The sequence below is a fragment of the Wolffia australiana genome, chromosome 6 (genome assembly GCF_029677425.1).
Source record: "Wolffia australiana isolate 7733 chromosome 6, ASM2967742v1".
Taxonomy (NCBI): Eukaryota; Viridiplantae; Streptophyta; class Magnoliopsida; order Alismatales; family Araceae; genus Wolffia; species Wolffia australiana.
Genome location: NC_135840.1, coordinates 17,982,409 through 18,006,816, shown reverse-complemented (window position 1 = coordinate 18,006,816; position 24,408 = coordinate 17,982,409). Strand labels below are relative to the sequence as shown.

The 24,408-nt window shown below is 43.3% G+C and overlaps 1 protein-coding gene across 2 annotated transcripts in view; it reads right to left on the bottom strand.

Annotated features, from left to right (window-relative positions):
- Nucleotides 1–3,541: 3,541 nt before the first annotated feature.
- Nucleotides 3,542–24,408, bottom strand: part of LOC144704237 (P-loop containing nucleoside triphosphate hydrolases superfamily protein) — a 44,631-nt gene continuing 23,764 nt past the window's right edge. For both annotated transcript variants that reach the window (XM_078576578.1, XM_078576579.1), the window contains exons 15-26: nt 20,690–20,847; nt 10,407–10,517; nt 9,540–9,608; nt 9,281–9,424; nt 9,120–9,194; nt 8,364–8,540; nt 8,168–8,253; nt 6,625–6,679; nt 6,006–6,131; nt 5,724–5,837; nt 4,670–4,789; nt 3,542–3,804 (exon numbers count right to left, since the gene is read on the bottom strand). In XM_078576578.1, the coding sequence (XP_078432704.1) occupies nt 3,739–3,804; nt 4,670–4,789; nt 5,724–5,837; nt 6,006–6,131; nt 6,625–6,679; nt 8,168–8,253; nt 8,364–8,540; nt 9,120–9,194; nt 9,281–9,424; nt 9,540–9,608; nt 10,407–10,517; nt 20,690–20,847 (1,301 nt within the window). In that variant the 3' untranslated portion in view covers nt 3,542–3,738. The remainder of the gene's footprint in view (nt 3,805–4,669; nt 4,790–5,723; nt 5,838–6,005; nt 6,132–6,624; nt 6,680–8,167; nt 8,254–8,363; nt 8,541–9,119; nt 9,195–9,280; nt 9,425–9,539; nt 9,609–10,406; nt 10,518–20,689; nt 20,848–24,408) is intronic.

Sequence of the window (24,408 nt, the reverse complement as noted above, 5' to 3'; positions counted from 1 at the left end):
AAATAAAATGTAAATACATGGCTAGTACATGTGTAAATGATGAAAATCTTCGTGTAACTTTACATTTCAATGCTCTTCGGGGGTTTTCTGCATGAAAAGATGGAACAGTGGCAGTCTCTATCATTTTTTCTGGTAGGTACAATGGCCTATATCTTTCTGGATTTTACACATAATTGTTAGAGCCGTTCGTATACAGCTAGAATTCAAAATATGGAGCTTTGTTGTGTAATGGGACCTAGAGATTCAAAATATTATTTTACTTTAATTAATATTAGCTTTTGAGGTTCTTTGTATTCCCTTTAAACAATAAATAAGTGATGAAAAAAAATGATAAATTCAAACCTGCCAAGTGTTCTAATTTTTTTTGTAGAACAATTTAGATCAAACTTTTAAGGAAACCCTGAGTTCATGAAATAAACTTGAACTGAAAGTGTTCTTCAAGGCTTGCACTGTTGTTACATTTCATGGTGCTATTTTATAGTTTCAAATACCATTCTAAGTCCATTGTAAAAAATTATATAAAAATACACATTACTGAAAAATTACAGGAATATTCATTATTATTTTGTATGACCCAGATATATTCCACTTGTTTGGTGTAAAAAATGTTCTGATTTATTAAAAATCCAAAAATTAATGGTATTTTACTATTATTATTAAATTGAATTAAAATTATTACAATAATTTCAGGTTCTCTGAAGATGATATCAAATTCAGACAACCATATTTTAAGAAAATTTGAGAAACACACAAATAATAATAATATCCAAAGATACCAGCTTAGAAAGCTGAATGCACTAACCATCCCCAACGCTATCTTTGACGCCTACTAATCTAAGTTGATGAAATCTTACAAAGTTTTAATTAGCATGCCTAACTCTTCAATAGTTGGTAGTTATCTTGTTTAGCAGCAATTTCCTGGTGACCTTTGTGGAGGTGTTATTGTATATATTTACTCTCCCATGCACTTTTTCTAGGCTTTATGGGCATACAAAGAGAAGGCATTCCACCAAGATTAGATGATTGAATAGTTCAAAACTACAATTGAAATCAGTTTGCCAGTCCTAGTCTACCTCACTCTATAGATTGGCCAAACTAAGAACAGCTTATAACATAAATACTAATGTGGAGTGAATAATTTATTGTTTACTTAGTATCAAACATTAACATAGTTATAAATAATCCAACAATATCTTGATTAGAACTAAATGAGTACCATAGAACTAACCTTGAAAGGCCATGACACTACATATCTGACGTAATTAAAAATTATCTAAATAGAGTAGGTAAGAATAATAACACCAAATGAAATCTAGCACTTTCATTTCAAATTTTTTTTACTATAGATGATTTTTGTGTAAGATAACTAGGATAAAGAAACCAAAAGTGCAAGAGTACAATAACTTTCTTAATGATTCCCTCATCTAACACTTGCTTGATATTCTGGCATAATGTCAAATTCATGATATTATTTGTTCTTCTTAGCATGACATCCTGTTATGTGTAGGGCAGGCCACAAGGTTAGGATTGAAAATTTGAACCAAGTGGGTGAATTTCAGATTGCCTCGAATTTGGGTCAGGAACGCAAATCAATATTCCTTGAATTTGGTGCACTGTCACAAAGATGGAAGCCGCCATTATGGGCATATATTTTTGATAAAATGTAAACATCTGCTGAATGTGGGAATCAAACTTGCACACACATTAACAATAATTTTCCAGCTGACCACCCAGCCACATGATCATTTTGTTATCTAACCATTATATGGTTCTAAACATCTGACCCAAGTCAAAAACTTTGCCTTCCCCCAAGATTCTGGGAGATAGGCACGGAAAATGGCAATGTCCATTGGACTGGGCGAAGGGCCATTTCAAACCTAATTTCCTTAAACTGCCCAAGCACCCATCGACCCAGGGCGAGACCAACCCCAGTTATATGTCACTTTAATGTAGTTAGTATTGCAAGAAACTGTAACATCATTGGAATTCAGAACAACTTTCTTTTACTTTCAATACTAAATACTAGTGGTTTGGAGAAATTGTTCAGAACACATGAGAAGATTCAATACGGGATAAATATAGACTCAAAAGCATAAAACTAAATAAGGTTGTAATTTTCGAAAGCTTCCTTGGAATTTTACTTTCAATATTAAATACTAGTGGTTCGGAGAAATTGTTCAGAACAAATGAGAAAATGCAATGAGGGATAAATATAGATCCAAAAGCATATAACCAAATAAGGTTGTAATTTTCGAAAGCTTCCCTGGAATTAAATGTTCAAGGCACTAACTATCTAGTATAGCAATCACACAATGTAAATAATAATTCGTTTATAAATCAAGACCTTCCTGATCATCATCTTAGAAATCGCTGGGAGTTGACATTCTCAAAAAAACTAAGGTCATATATTTAAAAGAAACAGAGAATGAAATTTTTAAAAGTTCATGATACAAAGTGTAATATAAATCGACTATTGGAACAAGATAAACAATTTTCTAAATCCCTAACTGTGATTAGCCGTCAGGCATAGTCGTGCAAGAGTAAACTTTTAGACTAAATATTAATCAAATACAATAAATGCCACATTTTCAACTGATAAGGCTAGTGAAAAATGGAGGAATTTATTCCCAGAGGATAAATAACTTTATGGAAGTCGTAAAACTGTAGGGGAAATCATCACTTCCCTTTTTTATGCGGAAAAAATCAAAATTTACCTAAAACTTTACAATATGGCAGTGCAACGTCAATAAAGATAATAAATATCGTGAGGCTAATACTTGGGTTATAAGTAAAAACTGGATGCATATGTAGTATTTAAACTGGGGTTTGCAATGACTTGAGACCCATTTAGACGAATAGAAAATAAAATTAATGTAAGACTAAAAAAACCGTAAATCAGCGAAAACAATTTGTGGTTAGGAAAATGTACCCAATGTGATTATGAGGTAAGAAACTAATAACTACAGGCTTTACTTCTAGTTATGGGTAATTTAATATCTTTGATGATAAAAAGAGGATTGATATCTCTGAGGTAACAATGTCTCACTATCTTCAAAGTATCTCATAATTCACTCTTAACTGATGAACCAATTACACAAACAGAAAGTGAAGTAATCTAAAACTGAACAATTAACAGAACATAAATCACATAAAATAATTGCAAAGGTTCGAAAGATGTCCCAAATAATAATAAAATTCTCATTATATCCACTATATTTTAGTAATTTCAGTCCACTAGGCGTACTATCGTCATTTTTACCCACTAAGGGAAATTCAGTCATTTTTACCTTTTTCTGCAGTTCTCTTTAGGGGTGGGGTAGCCAAAAAGAATAAATGAACCTATTCTCTATTCCCTTGTCTCTCTCCCCTGGAAAAGTTCATCCTGCCACAATCTTTACTTTGTGGCGATGCCCGTACTGCCATCACCTCTCACCGTTCACTTCTGTCCCAGAGACGATCTTATCAGGCGACATCGCTCTTCTTTCCTCACTCTTCTTCTTTTAATATAAGAACACCGAGGCCCTTGACAAATATTTTAAGATTTTACTTGTTCAAATCAGTTATTTTGTCTTATTGATGGTGAATATTAGTTTATCACTCGGTTTATAAACAGTGTCTCATGATTACATGAGATCAGTCAATTCAGAACTACCCGAGATCAAAATGAACGGTTAGGACCCATTTTTGTAAAACATACCTCTCAAGAAACGGTTACGAGGAATACGACCACCCTCCATGTTAGTGTTGCTTTCGCTTGTAGAGTGAGTAACCAATAACTGTTGACATCAGAATCGTCCACAAAAGCTACAAAATTAAAAATAGACTTATCAGAAAATCCACATCAAATGTACCCAGAAGTACAGATACTATCATCACTACAGAGGTTGAGTCAGATAATCCAACAAAAACTCGTGTTATTATCCAATCTCAAATAATTCTGGTCCATTGAACCTTGAGTAAAAATTAGTACTTCTAAAGTTGTGCATCAACGGATAACCTAATTAGCCCTACACAAATGGATTTCTCATAAATGGGTAGAGTTTACATCGACCAAGAAATATACTCAAAGAAATCTACGATTATCATTTCAGCCATTGACATAAATAACCAGACGAAAATTTGTCTTAATATTCTGTTCTGAGTATTACTGGTTCACCTAGTTTGCCTTTAAAAACTGATGCATTCCTCATAAATGGGTATTTGGCTCTGAACTGTTTTCAAAAATGAATTTACCATCACCATTACAGCCATTGACTCAAACAATCCAATGAAATTTGTAATAGTATCTAATCTAAGCAATACTGTTCCATAAAATAGCGAGTAGAAATTGATATTTCTCATCATTTGCATAAACGGGTAACCTAGTCTGTGTTCATAAATTCAAGGATTTCAAAAAATGCTTATGTTTACATAGGCTCAGAAATGTACTCAAAAAATAACCTGCAATTGTCACTACAGCCATCTAGTCAAATAGGCCAACGAAAATTCGTGCTATTGTATTGATTCGAGCTATTAATACAAGCCCACAATAAAACGACTGTAGTAATTAATATTTTTCATCGCTCATGTAATAGAGGGTAGCCTAGTACGCGTTAAACTAATCAAGAACTTCTCATATATGGGTATGTTTATACCAGTTTAGTAAAAATGGAGTAACAAAAGATATTACCATGTTTATAGTTTGCCATCTCTCCAGATTTTTAATCTTCAAATGTATGTCTTCCAGGGAGCCATTAACTACTGAAGTGGCCTCATCACTTCCAGGAGATTCTGAACCAGAGTTTCCAGCCTGCAACAAGGAAAAGACTTCTTACAAAATCCCAGTAGTCTCCTAGACTTCTGAAGCAAAAAAGGAGAAAAAAGTAAGCCGATTAATGTTAGCTTGTCTGCACATAACCACGTCAATGGCACCGATCGGGAAATCAGTTTCCGGAAAGGCTGTTGAATAATGCTGTCTTGACCTCCATAGGGGAGGAGATAGGGTACTAAAGTGAAAATAAGGAAGATATGAGTGTAACAGGAGATGATAGAGCAGTGGGAGCTGATAAAGTCAAAGGGCAGAGGATCCAAGTCACCATGAAAGTCGGGCGGATGGATAAATGAGAGCAAAACAAACTCAATTAACTAAAAGGTTTACTACCCTTACATTAGAGGGTATTTAAATTTCCTTTTTCTTCAGGTACCTATCCCTTAAGAAAATGGAATGAAAATAATGTCCCTTCCTCTTACACTTCCTAGAACTAGCTTTGATGAGTCAAAAATATCTCAACACTATACAGTCCAACAGTGTTCACAAACATAGGGTGTTTACTCTCTCCAGGGAACTATAATTCAGGAAGAGTTATTGTTGAATAGGATTCTTTCGCATTCACTCGTGTATCTCTAAGCAATAGTCCATTAACATGGGCCCCTTGCGGAAAGGCTCCTCCCAACTGTAAGTGCCATGTAATGACCAGAATGAGCCTCTTTTCATCCTGGGTTTCTTCAGTTATCTATCGATTTTATAGGATCATATCTATGAACATGAAAGAAAAAAATTGTTCGTATGACGAGCAAAGAACACCAATCTTTGCTGTTGTACTGCTGAAATACGCTTCCAATCTTTGTATGATTTATCCATTATGATCACCCCACTAATGAAAGTGATGCATCTATTACATGCCTTAGAAAAGAATAACCGAGCCACAGTATATGCCTTTGAAAAGAATAATCATAAGACCCACCTGGGAAAGAATGAAATCTACAATCTCCTGGAGTCGTGCAGCTTGGCGGTTCTGAATGCCGGAATAATTCCTTTCATGAGGTGGCAAGCTTTCAAGAATTATCTCAAGATAAGTCTGTAAAATGAATGGATACGAAGATGTCGTCATTGAAAAGTAAAAAATGGATTAAAATATTTTCAAAAAGTAGTTAGGGACTACAGTTTTAGAAGTTCATCCATCAAAGAAAATCTACTTATCAGAGGTCAGTAAGATGCTAATCAATGATGAGTAGTTCAGACAAACCTTTGCTGTGTAGGAACCATCTAAATTTAATGATGATGCAGCGGCAGCCACTACATCCTTATCAATGCCTTTTATTTGGAGATAGTGAACAGACGTAGCTTCCAAATGGTCAACTTCCACAAGAACCTAGGAGATAACCAAATTAGTCAGAAACACCATTCGTTCATTCGATCAGTCTGAAAAAATTGGAAGAGGCACCCGGCAGAAAATTTCAGATCAGACGATTCTCTCTAGCCAATATAAACTCTAAGACTGGAAGGTAATTCTTAGCCATGGGCATGGTTCGTCTTCTTTTATTAATTTCTCCTAGATGTACCTTAGATGGCCTAATAAGTAGTACAATCAGATTTCTTTTGTCTGGCACATGTTTCTCATTTCAACTATCATGTGCCTTGGTCCGATACTGTAACTGGTATATAAACTTTTACTTCTATGCGAAAAGCCTAAAGTAAAGGAGAGAGAGTTTCTTGGATTTCTTTAGTCTGATTCAAACCTGACAGTAATTAAAAGAGAATCTTTCAAACTTTGGAATTTCAGTCCTAACATTGAAGCATAGAAGACAATGTAAATGAATACGGCATTAATGAAACAATTAAAGAAAAGAAGCATGAGAAAGAACCTTTCCGTCTTGATAAATCAATGCCGATGCTTCTATGCATGCTACAGGCTGATATCTGGTGCATCAAGATTAGAAATCAGACATTGTTTTGTTAGGAAAATGTGATTGATGGAAATAACGATCATGATTAACTACAGGCAGATTGATGAGGGTCACATGACAAGAAAAACATCGAGGTAGCATCGAATTACAGAGCAACTGGTGCATTCTTTTCAAGAACATAGCAAAGACGATCTACAAGCGCAGTAACCAGAGACATTAGCAGGGAACGTGGCATGTGTTGCCAGAAGCCATTAGCCGACTTGGCAGATTCAGCTTAGGGCTGGAGCAGGAGAGGTCTGCGACCAGAAGGGAGAAGATTCACCTGATTCTTCTCAACAGCTATCTTCCATACTTCTCTGATAATAACCTTGATCTAGGTTCGTATTGGAAGGAGGGTCGAGGGCGAGGCAAGGTAGAAGTTCCCAGGGTAGGAGAGGTGAAACGGGAAGGATCCGAGGAGGCCGAGCAGAGGGGGTAGGGATCAGCCGGGGAAGATCCGCCTGAAGACATGGTGATGTAGAGACGATCACGAGGACGGGAATCGTAGAGGAAGATGGAGCATGGATATAAGAAGAGACGAGAGGGGAGGGAAAACCAACAGTCACTTAAGAAAAACTTCCAGTCTGCCCTCCTAGAAGGAGGGCTGTGCTACTTAAGGGAAACATGGAGGGAAGGGGTCTAGCTGCCCTTAATGGCAAAAAGACGAGAATGCCCCCAACAAGGGCCCGGGAAATCCTATCATTTTCCTATCTTCATTCTATTCTTTTTCAAAGCACACTATAATCCAATCTGGATCAGATCTTCGACAGTTTGGGTTTCTGTAGAATTCTTGTTAATGAAGAAACTCATCTCAGAAACCCTACTTGATACCTGATGGCATCAATTGGTATCAAGAAATTCACCTCAGCAACGTTAGGAGGTCCGTAACCCACAGGTCCCACGATCAAAATCTGACTCCAATACTAATTGATATCGAAAGATAATTTATGGAAAAATATCCAGCAAATATTCAAAACAAATCAATGAGAATTCTCCAGAAACCAAAACCGTCCAAGACGGTATCCCCATAAGATTATAATCTACTTTGAACAAGCATAGAATGAAGATGGGAAAAGTATGAAAGATAGCAGTTGAGAAGAATCAGGTGAATCTTCTCCCTTCTGGTAGCCGGCCTCTCTTACTCCAGCTCTTGGCTTCAGCTACCAAGTCGGGTAATGGCTTTCATGAAAAAGATCTGATACTTGCATTTTCCTGCTACAGTTTTTATATGATTTTGGTGATACATTTCACCCTTCCGGCACATGTATCTGGTTTCTGCTCTTTCTTCTTAGGTCTCCTTTGGTATGTTCTTGAAAACTGATAACTTCATAAAAAATGGAGGAAGAAAGTTCTACCAGAAGGAAAAAATATCTCCAAGGGCTACGAAAGGCTATTATGACAGACCAATAAAAGGACAACTGAATTTTACAGAGATCTAGAAGAACAGATAGGGCATACATACCCGATTTTAAGAAGTCCTGCAACAGTGCTAATACTTATATCAAAGTCAACCTTTGGCTGGACAATGAAGTTTCCTTCCCTAATGGGCTGACCCAGTGAAAAAAACCACAGAAACCAAGGGTCAGAATGAAAACACAAGTAATTTAATAGCGGTGCATTAAAATTATAAGACCACATAAGAGATAAAGAGAAATTACCTCACGAATCAATAAAGCAAATCTTCCCTCACAAATTCGAACCCGAATGCAGTCATTTTCAGTTAGTTTCCCACTCAAGCGTAATCCTGGTAGTTTCAGGTATATGTCGGTAAAGTTCTGAACAGAGCTACAAACTTTTCCAGAGTCAAGCACCTTGAGGATATCTTGTAGGGCAACCTTGCATAGCAAAAAAGGAAAAAAGAATAATACAGAAGGATCAGATGAGATCACTTAGAAAATACAAAAAACTGTAAAATGTTGTCAAGTGAAAATAATTTCTCGGTGACAGTGCCCCATAACCCCGATAAGAACTTAAATGAATGCAAATTAAGTGGAGGAAGATAAAATAAAAAACACACAATTTGAATCACATCAAGGAATATAGCACTTTACAAAAAACACATTATGCATGAATAGGAATCAAATAAAGGATAATATGGATGTAAAAATACTGTACCCGCATACAAATTATAAGGAATTAATGAAAATGTAGTTTTTTTTTAAGAAAATTGATTACGTAGTTATATTATTTATACACACAGCATCCAGATGTTTTCCCAGAAAGTGAGAAAACATCCATAAAAACTCAAGGCCTTCTCCCACTCATTCTCATACTCATGCATGACTGCAAGTGGTAAGTGCATGACATAATTCTAATGGAATTCTTCTATAGGAAAAGTTAATTACAGGGCAATAAATCAGGTTTACTTCTTGACTATATTTTTGAGTTCACATTCGGTTGCACCCAGAGATTACCTGCGTACTGCTCTTTAAGACAAACAAAGAGCTCTCAGGAGAGAGGACAGGATCAAAGTCGTTACGTATCTTTAGCTGCATCAGGCAGAGAGGAGTTATGGCAAGAATTGCTCATGAATGTAAGTAAACCTTTTGCATGGACAAGAGAGTTATGTACCAACATGTGCATGGACAAGATGCGGTTCAATATGCTGCTGAAATATCGGAAACACAGTGGCCATGATTTCATTCTGTGAAACTAAAAACCCAGCATTTCTCTTGTCATTCTGTACTCTTGAGATAAGATGTGAATGAACACCACCCACCTGGATGTTTCCCAAATCCAGTGCTCAGGTTTGGAAATAATAGAAATAGGTTTTACAGCAGAAAGAAAGAGTACATTTTTGCAAAGCAGAAAGAAAGCAAGGTTTTGGGCCTCACAACAGCGATCCACAAGTCGATTAACTTTCGGATATCTGGGTGCAAGGCATAGACTCCTTCAAATATGACCTGAAAACAGACGGTAACTTGATAAACTGGAAATAAATTACTCAAGCATGATCTTCAAGAAAATCAGAGGAAAGATTTAAAAACCCTGAAAATATAAGTTTTACATTACAGTATACTAACGAGTCAAACTTACTTAACAATACATGAATTCACATAATTATTCTCTAGGGGTTTTTTCAGCCATGAAATTTTATACGTAATCCCATAGGTTATTTTGAATGGAAATAAGTTTCTATTTAATCCCACAGGTACCAAAAAGGACATCAATTGACAGAATACTCTGATGAAATTGAGCTAAAAGATATAATTAGGCAGCCATATCAGTGAGCAGGAAGAAACTGAATCAAAGGATCCTAGACAGCACTTGATATCGATGGATATCACTGATACCCATAGGTCTGGGAACTAGACAAAATTCGCTGATATCAACTCTCTAGAAGATCTGGGAAATGGAAAAACATTAATGCGCTTAAATATGGTATGCTACAGGAGAAACATAGAAGATCCTATTTTTATGGATCCTTCAGATACAGTTTATTTAATGGCCTCTTTGGAAGCTCGACGGAATGCATTTACAGTACACCAGTTAAAAGGAGTGAGAGTGGGGACTAAATCATTAGAAATAACTTTAAAAAATAGAATTAATTAAATAATAAGACAGAAGAGGAAACCACGAGCTTGGTCTAACAAATCATGGGCTATATTCCGGAGACGATATCATTGTATTTGTCGGGATGTGAAACATAACGGAGACTGAAGTATCTCAAAAACTGTGAAATGTCTAATTAAATTTCATACCACTCCACAATCTTCCGATATCTCAATTTCCTTGAATCCAGTGCGACTACACTTCTCAAAATCAAAACGGGGAATCTTTGTCTTCCGGCAGTGTCTAATATCATCAATATTCTGAAAAAAAATTAAAAATAAGACATTCATAGATGAAGCACAAGTGTGCAAACATCTGTAGAGGAAATAAAGCTTAAAAGTTGTGACAAAGATGATAGCTCATTTAGCGTGAAACTCAAGCCCACAAAGTACTAGTATGAATATAATTTGTAAATCAATGAATAAGCTAACTATTAAAAAACTACTGGAGATTTATTGCTTTTGAATAGCCTTCAGAAAAATAAGACTAAGAAAGAACTACAGCCACAGGAATTCAAAGTTCAAAGAGCTACCCACCCTCCTCCACACATAACAACTTATACAGAGAGGATGATGCACACGGTGGTGATATGTTGAGTTTAGAAATTGTGCTCATGAACATTCAGTGTTATCCCCAACATTGATTGGCACAAAAAGAGAGCGCAGAAACAGACGCAGAAAAAATGGGAATATATCTATTTTCAAGTCTGATTTGCTTCCAACTTGATGATAAACAGGGATAACGAGCTGGAAACAAAATAGTGAGGATATAACAAGGCAAATGCTTGTTTTCCCCAAGGGAGAATGAAAAGGGCACCATCTTAAAACATTACGTTTCCATACATGTCAGAGACTGAGACCAGAGCCTCAAGGTTAAAACTGATGAACTAACTTTTTTTAGAGAACGGTGATCAACCCAAAATTAATGATTTAAATGAACGCTGTGTAGACGACCAACATGGTCCTTTCTTCAATCATCCCTCCCTCCAGAAGCAATATATAATGAGACTCTCAACATCGTGTAAGACGTCTGTCAAAAGAGCCCCTCCCTTAAACACCACCTCGTCGCTGTGGAGCCATATCGCCTAAGTATTGCAGAACCCTTCCACATTTCACATGGCCCATGCACACGCCTCCAGATCAAGCCCCAGCATGCCTTGCTGGAAGCCCCTCCACCCCCATGAGCTTCTGCAGCCTCCAAATCACCTGTGGGCAAACATACAATCAACAAAAGGATGGGAACAATCTTCCTCTCACTGTGTGCACATGGGACACTCTGTTGGTGTATCCAGGAACATGCGCTTCCCGAGGGCACTGGTCATAAGGCATCAACTTACCAATAGCCATCTAGAAATCCATTTTTTCAGGGGGAGCTCTGTTAAGGCAATGACAAAATTATACTCCGTAATAACAATGAGGTAAAGATCCTCGTGATAGTGTCAATAAAAATGCATAGATCTTGACTCTCCCAACAATACGAGAGTTTATAATGACTTCCAATCCAATTGTTCAACAGAAAACGAATAGTAGACGCAACGAAGTACGAGAACCGCTAACTAAAGAACAGAGATAGATGCTAGGAATTCTCCCTGGTAGATCGGAGTAACTGATGACCGAATCGGCTCCAACAGCTCCACGCAGAGGAGGATCTCCTTCTACTCTTGACGACGTAGTCTGCAAACACTTCTTGCTGCTTGATCGAAAACCCTCCCTCTGTTTTATATAAAGATTCCCGCGTTTTATTCAAATACTGACATGTGCTGCATCAACTGGCACGCGCGACTGAAGCCTTACGTCTTCGTCTGGTTTGATAAGTCTTCACCAGAGACTTATCAAGCTCTTGCTTCCAAAGCAGTCGGCAGGTAATGGCTGTAGATTTCTCTTCTGTTGGGTTCTCTCAAAGCTTTCTATACGCATCCCGAACTGAAAAAACTGTGCCTTTCCACCCCTAGCTGTTCTTTCTCACATTCAAAGTATGCAAGTGTATCAAAGCCGGCTGAATGAGCAATAGTTCTTCCATCCTCTAGTCTGAAAGGATGCCATCCAAAATTGGGTTTCACGTGTCATCCCAACAATCTCTAACTGATGCCTGGAATTCTTCGCCAGATGAAAGAGGCATGGGAACTCCTCCATAACTTACAGCGGGCCGCCAAGTCATCCATCCAGTATCGGAAAAAAGATCCGTCCATTAGTCTAGCTTCAAAGACCGCTCGACTAATAAAAAGATGTCCGCCATGCCTTGCCAAAAAGAAGATGCTCCTCTAATTGGGACTGTGCACCGCTCTCCCTTTATCTCTATGCCATAACTGTCTCTCAATACCCTCATGGTCATGTCATCATCCAGCCCCATAATCCTGCCCACTCATTTTGCCAGTAATGCCTAGTTCATATCTTCTAGGTGTAGCATCCCCGGCCCCATCACTCCACCAAACGGCAAACCACCTCCCAGGAGACCCTGATGGCACCTCTGCCATTCCATGCCTCTTGTCCTTTTCAGAAAAAAATCCTCATCATGGCCTCTAAGTGCCTTCTGATTTCCTGGGATAACTTAAAGACCAACTAGTGAAACAGTAGAATGGCCAAGAGCACCAACTGCAGTAGCACCAACTGGACCCCTCTCAACAACATGCCTCCTTCCCAGTCATCCAATCTTTTCTCCACCTTCTCAATCACCAGGTTCCAATCCGTGCTTCGAGCCTTCCCTTGTCAGTCACAAACCCAAGTATCGCATGGGTAACCTTCCCTTGTCTTCCTCGTGCGATAGGCCAAAGCCGACAAATGCATATCTTTCTCGATTGATCTGCAAACCTGAGAAATCAGCAAAAAGATCTAGCAGTGCAGCAACGTTTCTGGCTTCTTCCACGAAGCCTTCCAAGAAGAAGGTGGTGTCATCTGCTTTTTGCAGAAGCACGATGCCTGTTGGGAAGATTGTTGTATGGAATCCCCCAAGCAAGCCATGGTCGCAGACATTAATTGCACATATGGCCAGTGCATCCACTATTAGAGTGAAGAGTAATGGTGCCAGCGGGCATCTGTGCATGAACCCCTGCCGTGGATGGATCCACTTTCCCTTCAGCCTTAAGAAAGCAAGCTTTCAGAAGAATTGAAATTTGGTCCAGTTCTATGAAGAATCAAGCCACTGAGTCTCTTGCCAAAGATGGATGCCCATAATTCACGACTTGCAATTGTTCTCACCCCTATACTGTTTTAAAACGAGAGCTTTTGATCGTCAAGTGGTAGCATGTCTTAAGGATCAATTCTGTCCAAGTCAATCACGAGTGGCATACCTTTAGTTGGTAAAATGTTATGCAGCAAAGATATCCCTCTAAGCATCTGATTTACGATCTCTGAACAACCATCTGTCTCCGAATGATGACATGAGCTCACCTTGACTTCTGCAACTCTTTCCAGAATCTGCTGGTGAAGACTGTCTCTACTGGAGACAACCGAGAGAGGAATGAAGTGGCAGTACTTAGAAAGGAAGCCCATTAATATCGATATCGAATTGTATCCCCCTGATTCTTAAAGACCCTCCACAAAGTCCATGGATACATCTTTCCATACAGCTACAGGAATGGGGAGCAGTTCAAAGATCCCTGCTGGTTGAAGAGTTGATGACTTGCAGATCTGACAGGTAATACACTACTCTATGTATGATTTGATATCTTTCTTCAAGCTACGCAAATGAAGATTCTGCAACACGTAATAATAGGTCTTCACAAAGCCTCCATGTTACTGATAGGACTATCATGGAGTTTCATCAGAATTGTTCTAATGACACTAGAGGGAAGATTATAGGATGTCACGTGTAGAGTAATCATCCCTGCTTCAGCATATACTGCGGAGGTGCTGGACCTCTTTAAACGTCGAGTTAATTGGCTGTAGCTAAACATTTTGGGCAACTTCTATTATGGAGGAATGTCCAGGCATGAAGAAATGCTTGCAGTATTCAGACTACGAAATCTTCATAGTGCATCAGATGTCAAGTTGTTTCTCTCTCTCTTCTCTGATGCCATCGTGGGTGAGCTATGAAGGGCGAGGAAAACTGATCTGTTCTTTAATTTCTAATACTTCTCCATGAGGCCACATATTCTGATTATTTGAAGAATATCATAGTTTTTATTATGTATTATTGGGCCCCAACTGGAATGTGTCCCAGCAGCCATCCGCCCCCATAATATACACTATGTATGAGCTTGTCCTACTCTGCTTCAGTTATCAGACAGACTTTCAACATCTAAGGGTGTGACAAAGCCGACAACTGTGTCCTGAGGGTTTCATCGGTAGAAAAAGTCGCTCTTTCAAAGGGAGACTGAATAAATACAGGTTAGAATTTGTAGTGGGCCCGGGCCATGTATAGAAATGCCCTTAAGTTAGTCCATAGATATAGCAGGTCTCCGTAAGGTTATATTTACAAATAAGAAAGAAGAAAATGTCTTTTGAAGTATTATAACAAAAGGGAAGGAGATCAAAACAAAATGTACGGAGAACCAAAGCTGTCTAAAAGAAGGTCAAACTTTGGGCCCCATTTTTTTGGTTCGCCTGTCCAACATAACTTGCTAGCTACGGCTTGGACTTGCCCCATGAAATGAATGCATTGGATGACGAAAGCTGAGAGGAATAGAACAAAAAAAACATGTCAGCCTGTGAATTCGTCCTCTGAGTTGAGTTCACAATATCAGACATAAGTAGTTGGCATAGCAGGGCTCCATTTTATGTCTCTTTTTACCTGCACATGCCTCACTTTGTTCCAGGAATCATGTTTTTTGTATCTTTGCTATATGACACTAGGTTGTGCATATAGTAAGCGTCGGCTCACTACAGCGTTCACCATTTTTTATCAGCATAATCCTGGAGAGGCCCAACCCGAGGACATCTCACAATTATTGAAGGTGGTTAGGTGCACTCAATCAGCAGCCAAGTAGACATCATGAAAACCCTTCCTTAAACATGTCCTTCTTCCTCCTCAACAATCTCTCTCTACCACACTATAACCCTTCCTCCATTGCCTCTCCTACAATTAGGCAATGCCCTCTCCTCGTATCTCTGGTTGTGACATTCTCTTCTCTCCCTTCTTCTCTCTGAAGTTGTTCAGACATTGCTTTCATCTTTGAATTGGGGTCGCTGATACAATCTTCATCCTATCTAGGGGTAGCCTCATCATGCTAGCCCACTTGGGCATTTTAGTCATTTGACACTTTTGTATTTCCTTTAAATAGGGCAACAACTAGATTCCCGACTAGTCTTCTATCCTGGGTCATTTTACAGGATTCAGGCAGAATGGGATCTGAGGTATCACATCCAATTCTGCAACTGTGGTGCAAGGACTGGGCAGCACCTGACCTTTGTGCATCCTGTCCCATCTCTGAACTCTTCTGTCTACTGCTTCTGCCACCCATGAGCAGCTGCAGGTACTACCAAATCTTCCTATAATGCATAGCCATGATGACTCCGCCAAATACACTCAGCTGCAGGTTTAAGATTTGTCATAGGTTGCTGTCAAGAGAGGAAGGAAGAAGATAATGACATAACTCAATAGAGTACATGGCTGGGTATACATATACCCTAGGAGAGAGAGAATGATAAGAGGGCTAATGGGCTTATAGAATAGGGCCCATTAGCCCATAAGGCTGACTATCTCACTAACACCCCCATAGCAAGTATGGATGTCATCCATGCCGAGCTTGGACACTGCACGTTGCAGGAGAGGTCGAGATAGTCCTTTGGTAAGGACATCAGCAGCTTGATCAGCGGATGGAACAAATTCCAAGTCAAAGATGCCTCGCCCACGCCGCCTCCTTGAAGAAGTAGCGGTGGAGTTCCATATGCTTGATCCGTCCCTGTTGGCCAGGTTCTTTGCCAAGGCGATTGCCGACTTGTTGTCGCAGTAGAAGTGGATTGGGCCGGAATACTCCACACACGAAGGTCATGGAGAATTCAGATATCCACTGGCCTTCAGAGGCCCCATCGGCAAGTGCCCGTATTCGCTTCAGCACTGGAGCGGGACACTTTGTCCTGCTTGCTGCTCTTCCAACTGACAAGACTGCCAAGACAAAAGTGCAGTACCCGTGGTGGAACGACAGTCCACAACTGAGCCGGCAAAGTCCGCATCCGTGTACACCTTCACGATCCGCTCCATACTCCGAGGAAAGAACAAGCCCTTCCCGGGGCAGCCCTTTAGGTACGCAAGTACCCGGTTGGCCGCCTGACGATGGATCTCCCGCGGAGAGTGCATGAACTGACTGAGGAGGTTGACGGCGAAACTGATGTCGGGGCGGGTGTGGGTCAAGTACAGGAGTTTCCCCACCACCTGCTGGTACTGATATGCGTTCACCGGTGCTGAGTCCTCCCCCTTACCCAACTTGACGTTAGGGTCGATGGGAGTAGTGACCGGTGCACACTCAGTCATTCCGGTCAAGGCCAGTAGGTCAACGGCATACTTCTGCTGTGACACAAAGATCCCCCAGGGGGAGTAGGCCACCTCAAGACCGAGGAATTAGCGAAGAGGCCCGAGGGCCTTGATTTCGAACTCCTTGGCCAACGCAGAGCTGAGGCGGCCGGCCTCTGCAGAATCGGACCCCGTGATGAGGATGTCGTCGACGTACACGGCCAAGATGGAGACACCTGCGGAACTGTGACGGAAGAATAGGGAGGCATCCCCATTGCTCTGAGTGTAGCCCTCGGTCTTCATGACCGAAAAGAACCAACCGAACCACATCCGCGGTGACTGTTTCAGTCCATAGAGAGGTTTCCGCAGCCGGCAAACGGTGCCCGGGGGGCCAAGAGTATACCCGGGAGGTGGCTGCATGTACACCTCTTCCGTCAAGTCACCGTGGAGAAAAGCATTCTTCACATCGAACTGTCGTATCGGCCAATCGGAATGAGCCGCAAGCGCCAAGAGGAGACGAACTGTTTCCATCTTCGCCACAGGAGAGAAGGTCTCGAAGTAGTCCACGCCATACGACTGAGTAAACCCCCGAGCCACAAGTCGAGACTTGAGGCGTCTTCGACTCCTTCCTTGGAACCCTTTCCGTTTGTGGGACCCATTCCTCCACCGTCGCCGTCCCAGTGGAGAGACGGGGGGGTGTTAGTGGAGAGACGATCCAGTGGGCTGACAAACCCGAGGGGCTGGGAGGGGAGACGGTTTACGAGATGGGTACTCGTTAAGACCGCCTCACCCCAATACGCTCACGGAACAGAATAGTTCAGCAGAAGGGTACGGGCGGTCGACGTGACATACCCGATCCGACGTTCTGCCATACCGTTCTGTTCCGGGGTGGCCACACAAGAGGACTCGTGGAGAATCCCATGGTCAGCAAAGTACGTGGCCAGCTCGGTGTTGACGAAGTCCCGGGCGTTATCGGAGCGGAAGCGCTGAATACCTCGGCCAAACTGAGTACGAACCATGGAGCAGAAGTGACGGACCGTCGGAGCAACCTCAGATTTGGCGGTCAACAAGTAGACCCATGTGTAGCTGGTGGCCTCATCAACAAAGATCTGAAAGTATCGGTGGCCCTTTAAGCTAGCCTGCTGGGCGGGTCCCCAAACATCACTATGGATGCGAAATAATGGAGTGGAGGAGTGCGAGGTGGACGGAGAGAAAGATGAACGACGGTGCTTCGCCAGTTGACAGGCATCACACACGATAGTCTGAAGGTCCAATCCAGTACACATCGAAGGAAAGAGACGCTGTAAAACTGAAAATGGCGGGTGACCCAGCCGTTGGTGAGCCAACTGGAGACGTCCCATACGCTGCACATCCGCCGGTCGGAGTTGGCGGTGAAGCAGGAAGCACCGAGAGCACCCCCCATCGTCCAACAACAGCAACCCGTTCTCCCGCCTAATCGGTGTAGTCCGACCCACCTTGTCAGATAGAAACATCCCTTCAGGCTGGAGGTGAAAAGAACAGGACAAACTGTCAACCAAACGCTGAGGAGACATAAGTATAGCTCGCAGGGCGGGGACATGAAGAACATTGCTGACCACTCCGAGGCCGTCTACAAACACTGCCCCAATTCCAGCAACACCCAACCGTCCACCACCGGCTGTAATAACTGTACGGTCCCCACTATGCCTTTCTTAGGATACAAACCGGTCATTGAACGGGGTCATGTGTTCGGTTGCCCCCGAATCAAGAACCCAGCTCGTATCCGATACGAAAGGCGAGTAAGAAGCCGTACCACAGTACCACTGTTCAGACTGAGGGAGAGAGAACGCACCAAATCCACCAAAATGTGCCGTCGACTGAGTCGGAGTCTGCATAGTGGCCACTTGGTCACGGAGACGGGCCAAGTCGGCTTGGAGCTGCTCAAGAGTCGCCGGGCTGGTAGAAGAGGTAGAGGAGGAGGCAACCATAGCTTTCCCTTCGGTAGCCTCCTTCTTTTTCCGGTTGTCGTACTGACGCTTCTTGCACCACTTGCGGAGATGTCCAGGCTTGCTGCAGTAGGAGCAAATCAGCCTGGAGGGACGCCTCCGCGGGAGCAGGAGCGGCGAGGGAGGCCGGGCGAGGAGGGCAGTCGAGTCACGAGCTGCCTCCGAGGAGAGTGCCAATGACATGAAAATGACTCTCCTCTTCCTGGAGTTCCTTCACCAAGTCATCAATGGAAGGAAGGCCTTCATGCGATGGAGGGCACGGCGCCGAGTGTCGCCATACTCCTTGTTTAGGCCATAAAGAAACCCCAAGAGGCGAGGCGAAGAGTGTTCTGGAATGACTTGCACGCCGGATCATCCGTCGGCAAGTAGTAGTCCACCTCGCCCCACAGCTTCTTGTGTTCCAGCGCATAGTCCGAGATGGACAGTGCGCTTGGCGAAAGTTGCTGGCTTTAGCAACGAGCATAAAGAGGCGCCAGTTGTCCCCTTCGCGGCCGCAGAATTTGTTGGCCTGGTCCCAAAAACCCTTCACGGTGGCACAGCGAGGGAACCTTTCACGGAACGAGGGTGCCAGGGAGGTCGTGTAGAGCCATCCAAGGACGAAGTGTTCCTCGGCTTCCCACGCCGCATAGTGTGGATGGGTCGATGGAAGCGGGGCTTGTGTGCAATGCTTGAACAGTTGGCGCGCCTTGAGAGTAGTCTCGACAAAGTGACGCCACTGTAACAAATTCGGGCCCTGGAGACACGTCGTGTCGGGAACCGCCGGCAGAGAATGAGTAACCTTGTGTGACAAGGGTTCTCGTTGAAAGTCTGCATCGGTGAAGCCATCATCTGGGACGGCCGGTTGACGCGTCTGGCCCGTGGAGTAAAGTTCCTCCGACATCAGAGCCGTGGTCTCTACGGAGACGGCTGTTGTGACTGAGGTTACGGCCCGTGCTGCGGCTGCGGCTGCAAGCTGCGGCTGCGGCGGCGGCGGCTGCTTCGGCGGCTGCTGCTTCGGCGGCTGCTGCGGCTTCTGCTGCTGCTTCGGCGGCAGCTGAGGCCGCTGGCTGCGGCTGCGTGCGACTTCGGCTGGCGCGCGGCTGTGCGCGGCTGTGGCTGTGCGCGGCTGCGGCTGTGCGCGGTTGCGGCTGCGGCTGTGCGCGGTTGTGGCTGTCGCGCGGCTGCGGCTGCGGCTGCGCGGCTGCGCTGGCGCGTTGCTGCGCTGCGGCGCGCGCGCTGCCGCGCGCGCGTTGCGGCTGCGCTGCGCGGCTGCGGCTGGCGCGCGGCCGCGGCTGTGGCTGCGCGCGCTGCTGCTGCGCTGCGGCCGCGCGTTGCGCTGCGGTTCCGGCTAGGGCTGCGGCTGCGGCTGGTTCTCCGGAAGCTCCGCGGGCTGGCTACAGCTCGCGCTGTGGCTGATCCGTTGGTCACGCTCCGGATTCGCTAGACAGCGAGAGGGTGATGTCAAACCCTAGATGGAAGAGCTCTGGAGCTCTGATACCATGTCAAGAGAGGAAGGAAGAAGATAATGACATAACTCAATAGAGTACATGGCTGGGTATACATATACCCTAGGAGAGAGAGAATGATAAGAGGGCTAATGGGCTTATAGAATAGGGCCCATTAGCCCATAAGGCTGACTATCTCACTAACAGTTACACTTCAAGTATTGCACATGTTGCTAGCAAGTGTTCGCCACCTTTCATCAGCCGATGCTGGCTTGTCTCTCCCCACTATTTTTTTGGTAATTTTCCATTGACAAACTAAGGGGAAATCTTTATAAAACATCTTTCATAGATCATATTCGTGTTCGGCTAGTCAGTCCTGTTATGTATTATGTTTAGCTTACTTTCCATTTCTGTAAACAGTTCTTAGCCCTACTAGCCTTGGTATAGATTCCAGGGATTCTGTGAAAGACTTGAAACTTTCATCTTCCTTTTTTCGATCAAATGATTAAGTGGGAGTCTCAAAATACAATGCATAGAAACCTGAATTCACTTTTTGATGAAGTAAATTTGTTGACCGGATAAAAAGATTTTCTAAAATTAAGACAAAATCAGAAGATTAAACTCATAGTGGTGCACCTTGAATAACAAAGGTAAATCCAGAGAGCTGAAGTCGTCATACTTGAAGCCTTTAACATTCTCTGACTTGTAATAATTTTCCAAAGAAATGACCTCGCAACCAATAATATTTGCCATTTTGTGAGCAAGACTTGTTTTTCCAGACCCGCTTGGACCTCCTGAAGAATTTCAACTTTGTTTAGTAAGGTAACATTTTCAATAGTACATGTAACAGACTGATACAGAAAAAATAAATGGCACATAGCGCACAAAATTAGTATAAGGTGATCTTGAATACTTTAAAAAACAAGATCAAACTGTCAGGAAAGATATCTTCCTTTACGGTTGAATAGCTTTGATTCTTATTTTGAACTTTCTAAACTAACTGAACTTTTTGCCTGGTTGCTCGTCGTCAGCCTCCAGGCTTCCAGACTGCTCAAAAATTTGCAACATACAGGCCAATAAGCAATCAAGATAATAGAACTATGGTCCAACCCTATGGAAAAAACCAAATGATCTCAATAGGATTACCATTTAAATGATAGATGACTCTTCCACCTCAGGTTTAATGACTGAGGTGATAAGGATATTGGGATGTGAGAAGTGAACATTGACTGAAAGCAAATGTGGGATTACCATGAATGATAGAGAAGCGGTAGAGAGAGCCAAGAAGGGGGGGGAGGACAGGATTGTATTAGAGTGATTCCTGACTTATGACGCTGTTAGACATTAAATAAATGTTCACGCTTATAACTAGGCGGTGCAGTAATCCAGCCCTCATATTTCCCTTCTTTCATAAGTGCCCCTGGGTGTAGCATTTTGCCCCCACAGAACAACTGATACAATCATATGCCCCCTTATAGGATATCTTCTTCAATTCAACCTGGGAGGGCAACAAGAATCAATAAGGATTGTGGCTTTGCTCAGCACTTCCTTCTCCCTTGACAGTCTGTGACCCCGTTCCTGATATTCTCTCTATCATCAGATCTCCAACCATCTTACCCCTCGTCAGTCCTCCCTTGTTTCCAATCAATTTCTCGTCTATCTCCTTTGCTTCTCTCTCTTCCACCCAGAAAGTCTATTTATTTTCTCATCAGAAACCTCCTCAGGCTGAAATCTAAATTTTGATGTGTAACTGTCATTGCAGCTCCACGAGGCATCTGATTATACCATGACCTAGTCTTCTGCCGCTGTTGGACATCAGCCCAGAACCTTTGCAGTATACACAGGCCATCCAAGATCTTCAGTAGTAGTTGCAGTGAGAGATCAGGAACAGTGCCCATCCCAGCTACTTTTATAATCTGAGAAGACGAAATACAGGTTGAATATGTGTGTCATTGAAGTTCCAATTTATAGGTTCGCGAACCAGTTCAACGCAAACACATAAAAGTTCTGTTACAATCTACTCCCTCTAGTAAGCCCAAACATTATAGCACTTGTAAGGATTAATTTATAGCACCCAAACGGATAAGAACAGAAGAGTGAGTAAATAAATCCCAGGTGCCCCCTCATATCATAGGGTATAAAGTACAGGGTTATAAGAACAAATCAAGCCACTGAATAAGTATTTTACAATCAGATGTAACAGAACCTTCCGTCTTTCCCTTCCGTCTTGCAATTCCCTTTAAATATGTAGCCCTCCACGTTGGAGGTTAGGACATGAATTTACAAGTTAGTGTTCCTTTCGGTAGCTCCTCTCTCTCTATCTTGATGAATCCACTCCGTCTATCTAAATTCCCTCCGGCAAAGCCCACTCCGCAGCTTCTCTGCCGCCGTTGTTCCCTCAGCATTGTCAATTCCATCAGGGTCAGACCCTTCACAATACAATCCCCGGCTGGGATTTTATCATTGGTATCAGAGCCATAGTGTGTTGCCGTCCACACGCAAACCGCTGGCTCTCAGGGATCCTCATTGGCAGCGGGAGTTGGACACCAACCATAGCAAACCCGGCCTGAGTAACTGTTACGACTCCTGGGTAGGACCAGCGCCGAGCCACGAAATGCACGTAACGAGATATTCCAATAAGTCCAACAAGAAACTCGTCTTAAGTAGAAGAGTCCAAGTAGCAAAAAAAAGGGGAAGAAAAACCACGACAAAGGTCCCAGAGAAGGGAACCGAGAACGAAGAAGAACTTGATACAGGGTGGCTGGATCGGCCTGGCGGCTAGGGTAAGGAGAGGATCTTCCCTTCGCCCTCCTCAGAAACTGATCGGCTTCCGTCCATACCTTTCTCCCGCGCCCGACGCTTCCTTTAACTTTGCTCCGCTGGGCCCAAGGAACTCGACCCGTGATTGGTGTGTGAGAGTTTCTTTTTCTTTCTCTTTTCCGGGTAGGTCCTCGTTAGTTCCCTATCAGTAACCTCGCGTGTGGGGAGTCGTTCATGATGCAACCCATGTCGCCAATCCTGCAGTCAGATCAGGTTGAACCCTGTGAACCCCATCTCGGGCCACACCGGGGCGACTTCATCGACGACCAACCTCAGGACCAGGGGCCCCACCAACGGGCTTGCATTCCACTAGTCATGCCTCAATTCGATCACGGATGGATGCACTCCATCGAAAATGAAATGTCAGAGGACAACAATGGGCATCTCTATCAACCTCGAGAAATTCTTGGTTGTGGCCGCCGGGTCATACCGGTGATCCACCTCTGGCACCCCGCCACAGTATGGGAAGACCTCCCAATCTTCTCAGGGTGATCCCCAGTGTTGGCTGCAACGCGTGGAACAATATTTCCACGCATACCCTGCAGACGATGCAGAAAGACTTCACTTGATATCATCCTATTTGGATGGGACAGCATCCTACTGGTTCTGTTACCTTGATGATCAGATGGGCTTCCAAAGCAGGGCTGACTTCCAATGCCAACTCGACAGATGTTTTGGACTCAAATCCTGCGACACCTGCTACCGCTTGTTCAACTTGTGTCAATCTGGCACGGTGGATGAGCTCGAGACCGAGTTCATGGGCCTTGTTGTCGACCTCCCAGACCTCGCCAAAGGAATCGCCATGAACGCCCTCCATGCCCCCTTGCAGCCTAAAATCAGAGGTGAAGTTAACCTCTACAACCTGCAGACCACCAACAACCTCATCGACTGCACGTTCGAAGCCGAAGCAATCCTCCGGAAATTGAGAACCCCTTGACTAACATCCCAGGAGCCATTGCCCTCAAGGATCCCAAGGTCCCAGCACTCACAAGGGAAACCAATAACCGCAACACATCCACCCGCCCTTGCCAACTCAACCTGGCCGAAGAGGAATTTCTGGCTCACAAAGCTCAAGGCCTCTGTTATCAGTAAAACGAGAGGTTCATGACAGAGCATTGCTGTCATATAACCCTCAATATCCACATTGTTATGCCTGACAGCGAGCCACACTCCAGCGATGTCCCCGTCAACATGACAACTAGCGACAACATACCAGCTGGAGGACAAGCTGTGATTGAATGGGGGAGTATTGTTACGATCTACTCCCTCTAGTACGCCCACTCTGGGCATTATCGTGTTTCCCTTCTGCCATGCAATTGCCTTTAAATATATAGCCCTCCGTGTCGTAGGGCAGGACATGAATTTACAAGTTGATGTTCCTTTCCGTAGCTCCTCTCTCTCTCTCGACGAAGTCCACTCCGTCAAGCCCCATTCCCTTCAGCGACGCCCAATCTGCCACTCCTCCGCCAACATTGTTCCCTCGGCGTCGTCCATTCTGCCAGGGTCAACCCCTTCTCGATACAATCCCCGGCTGA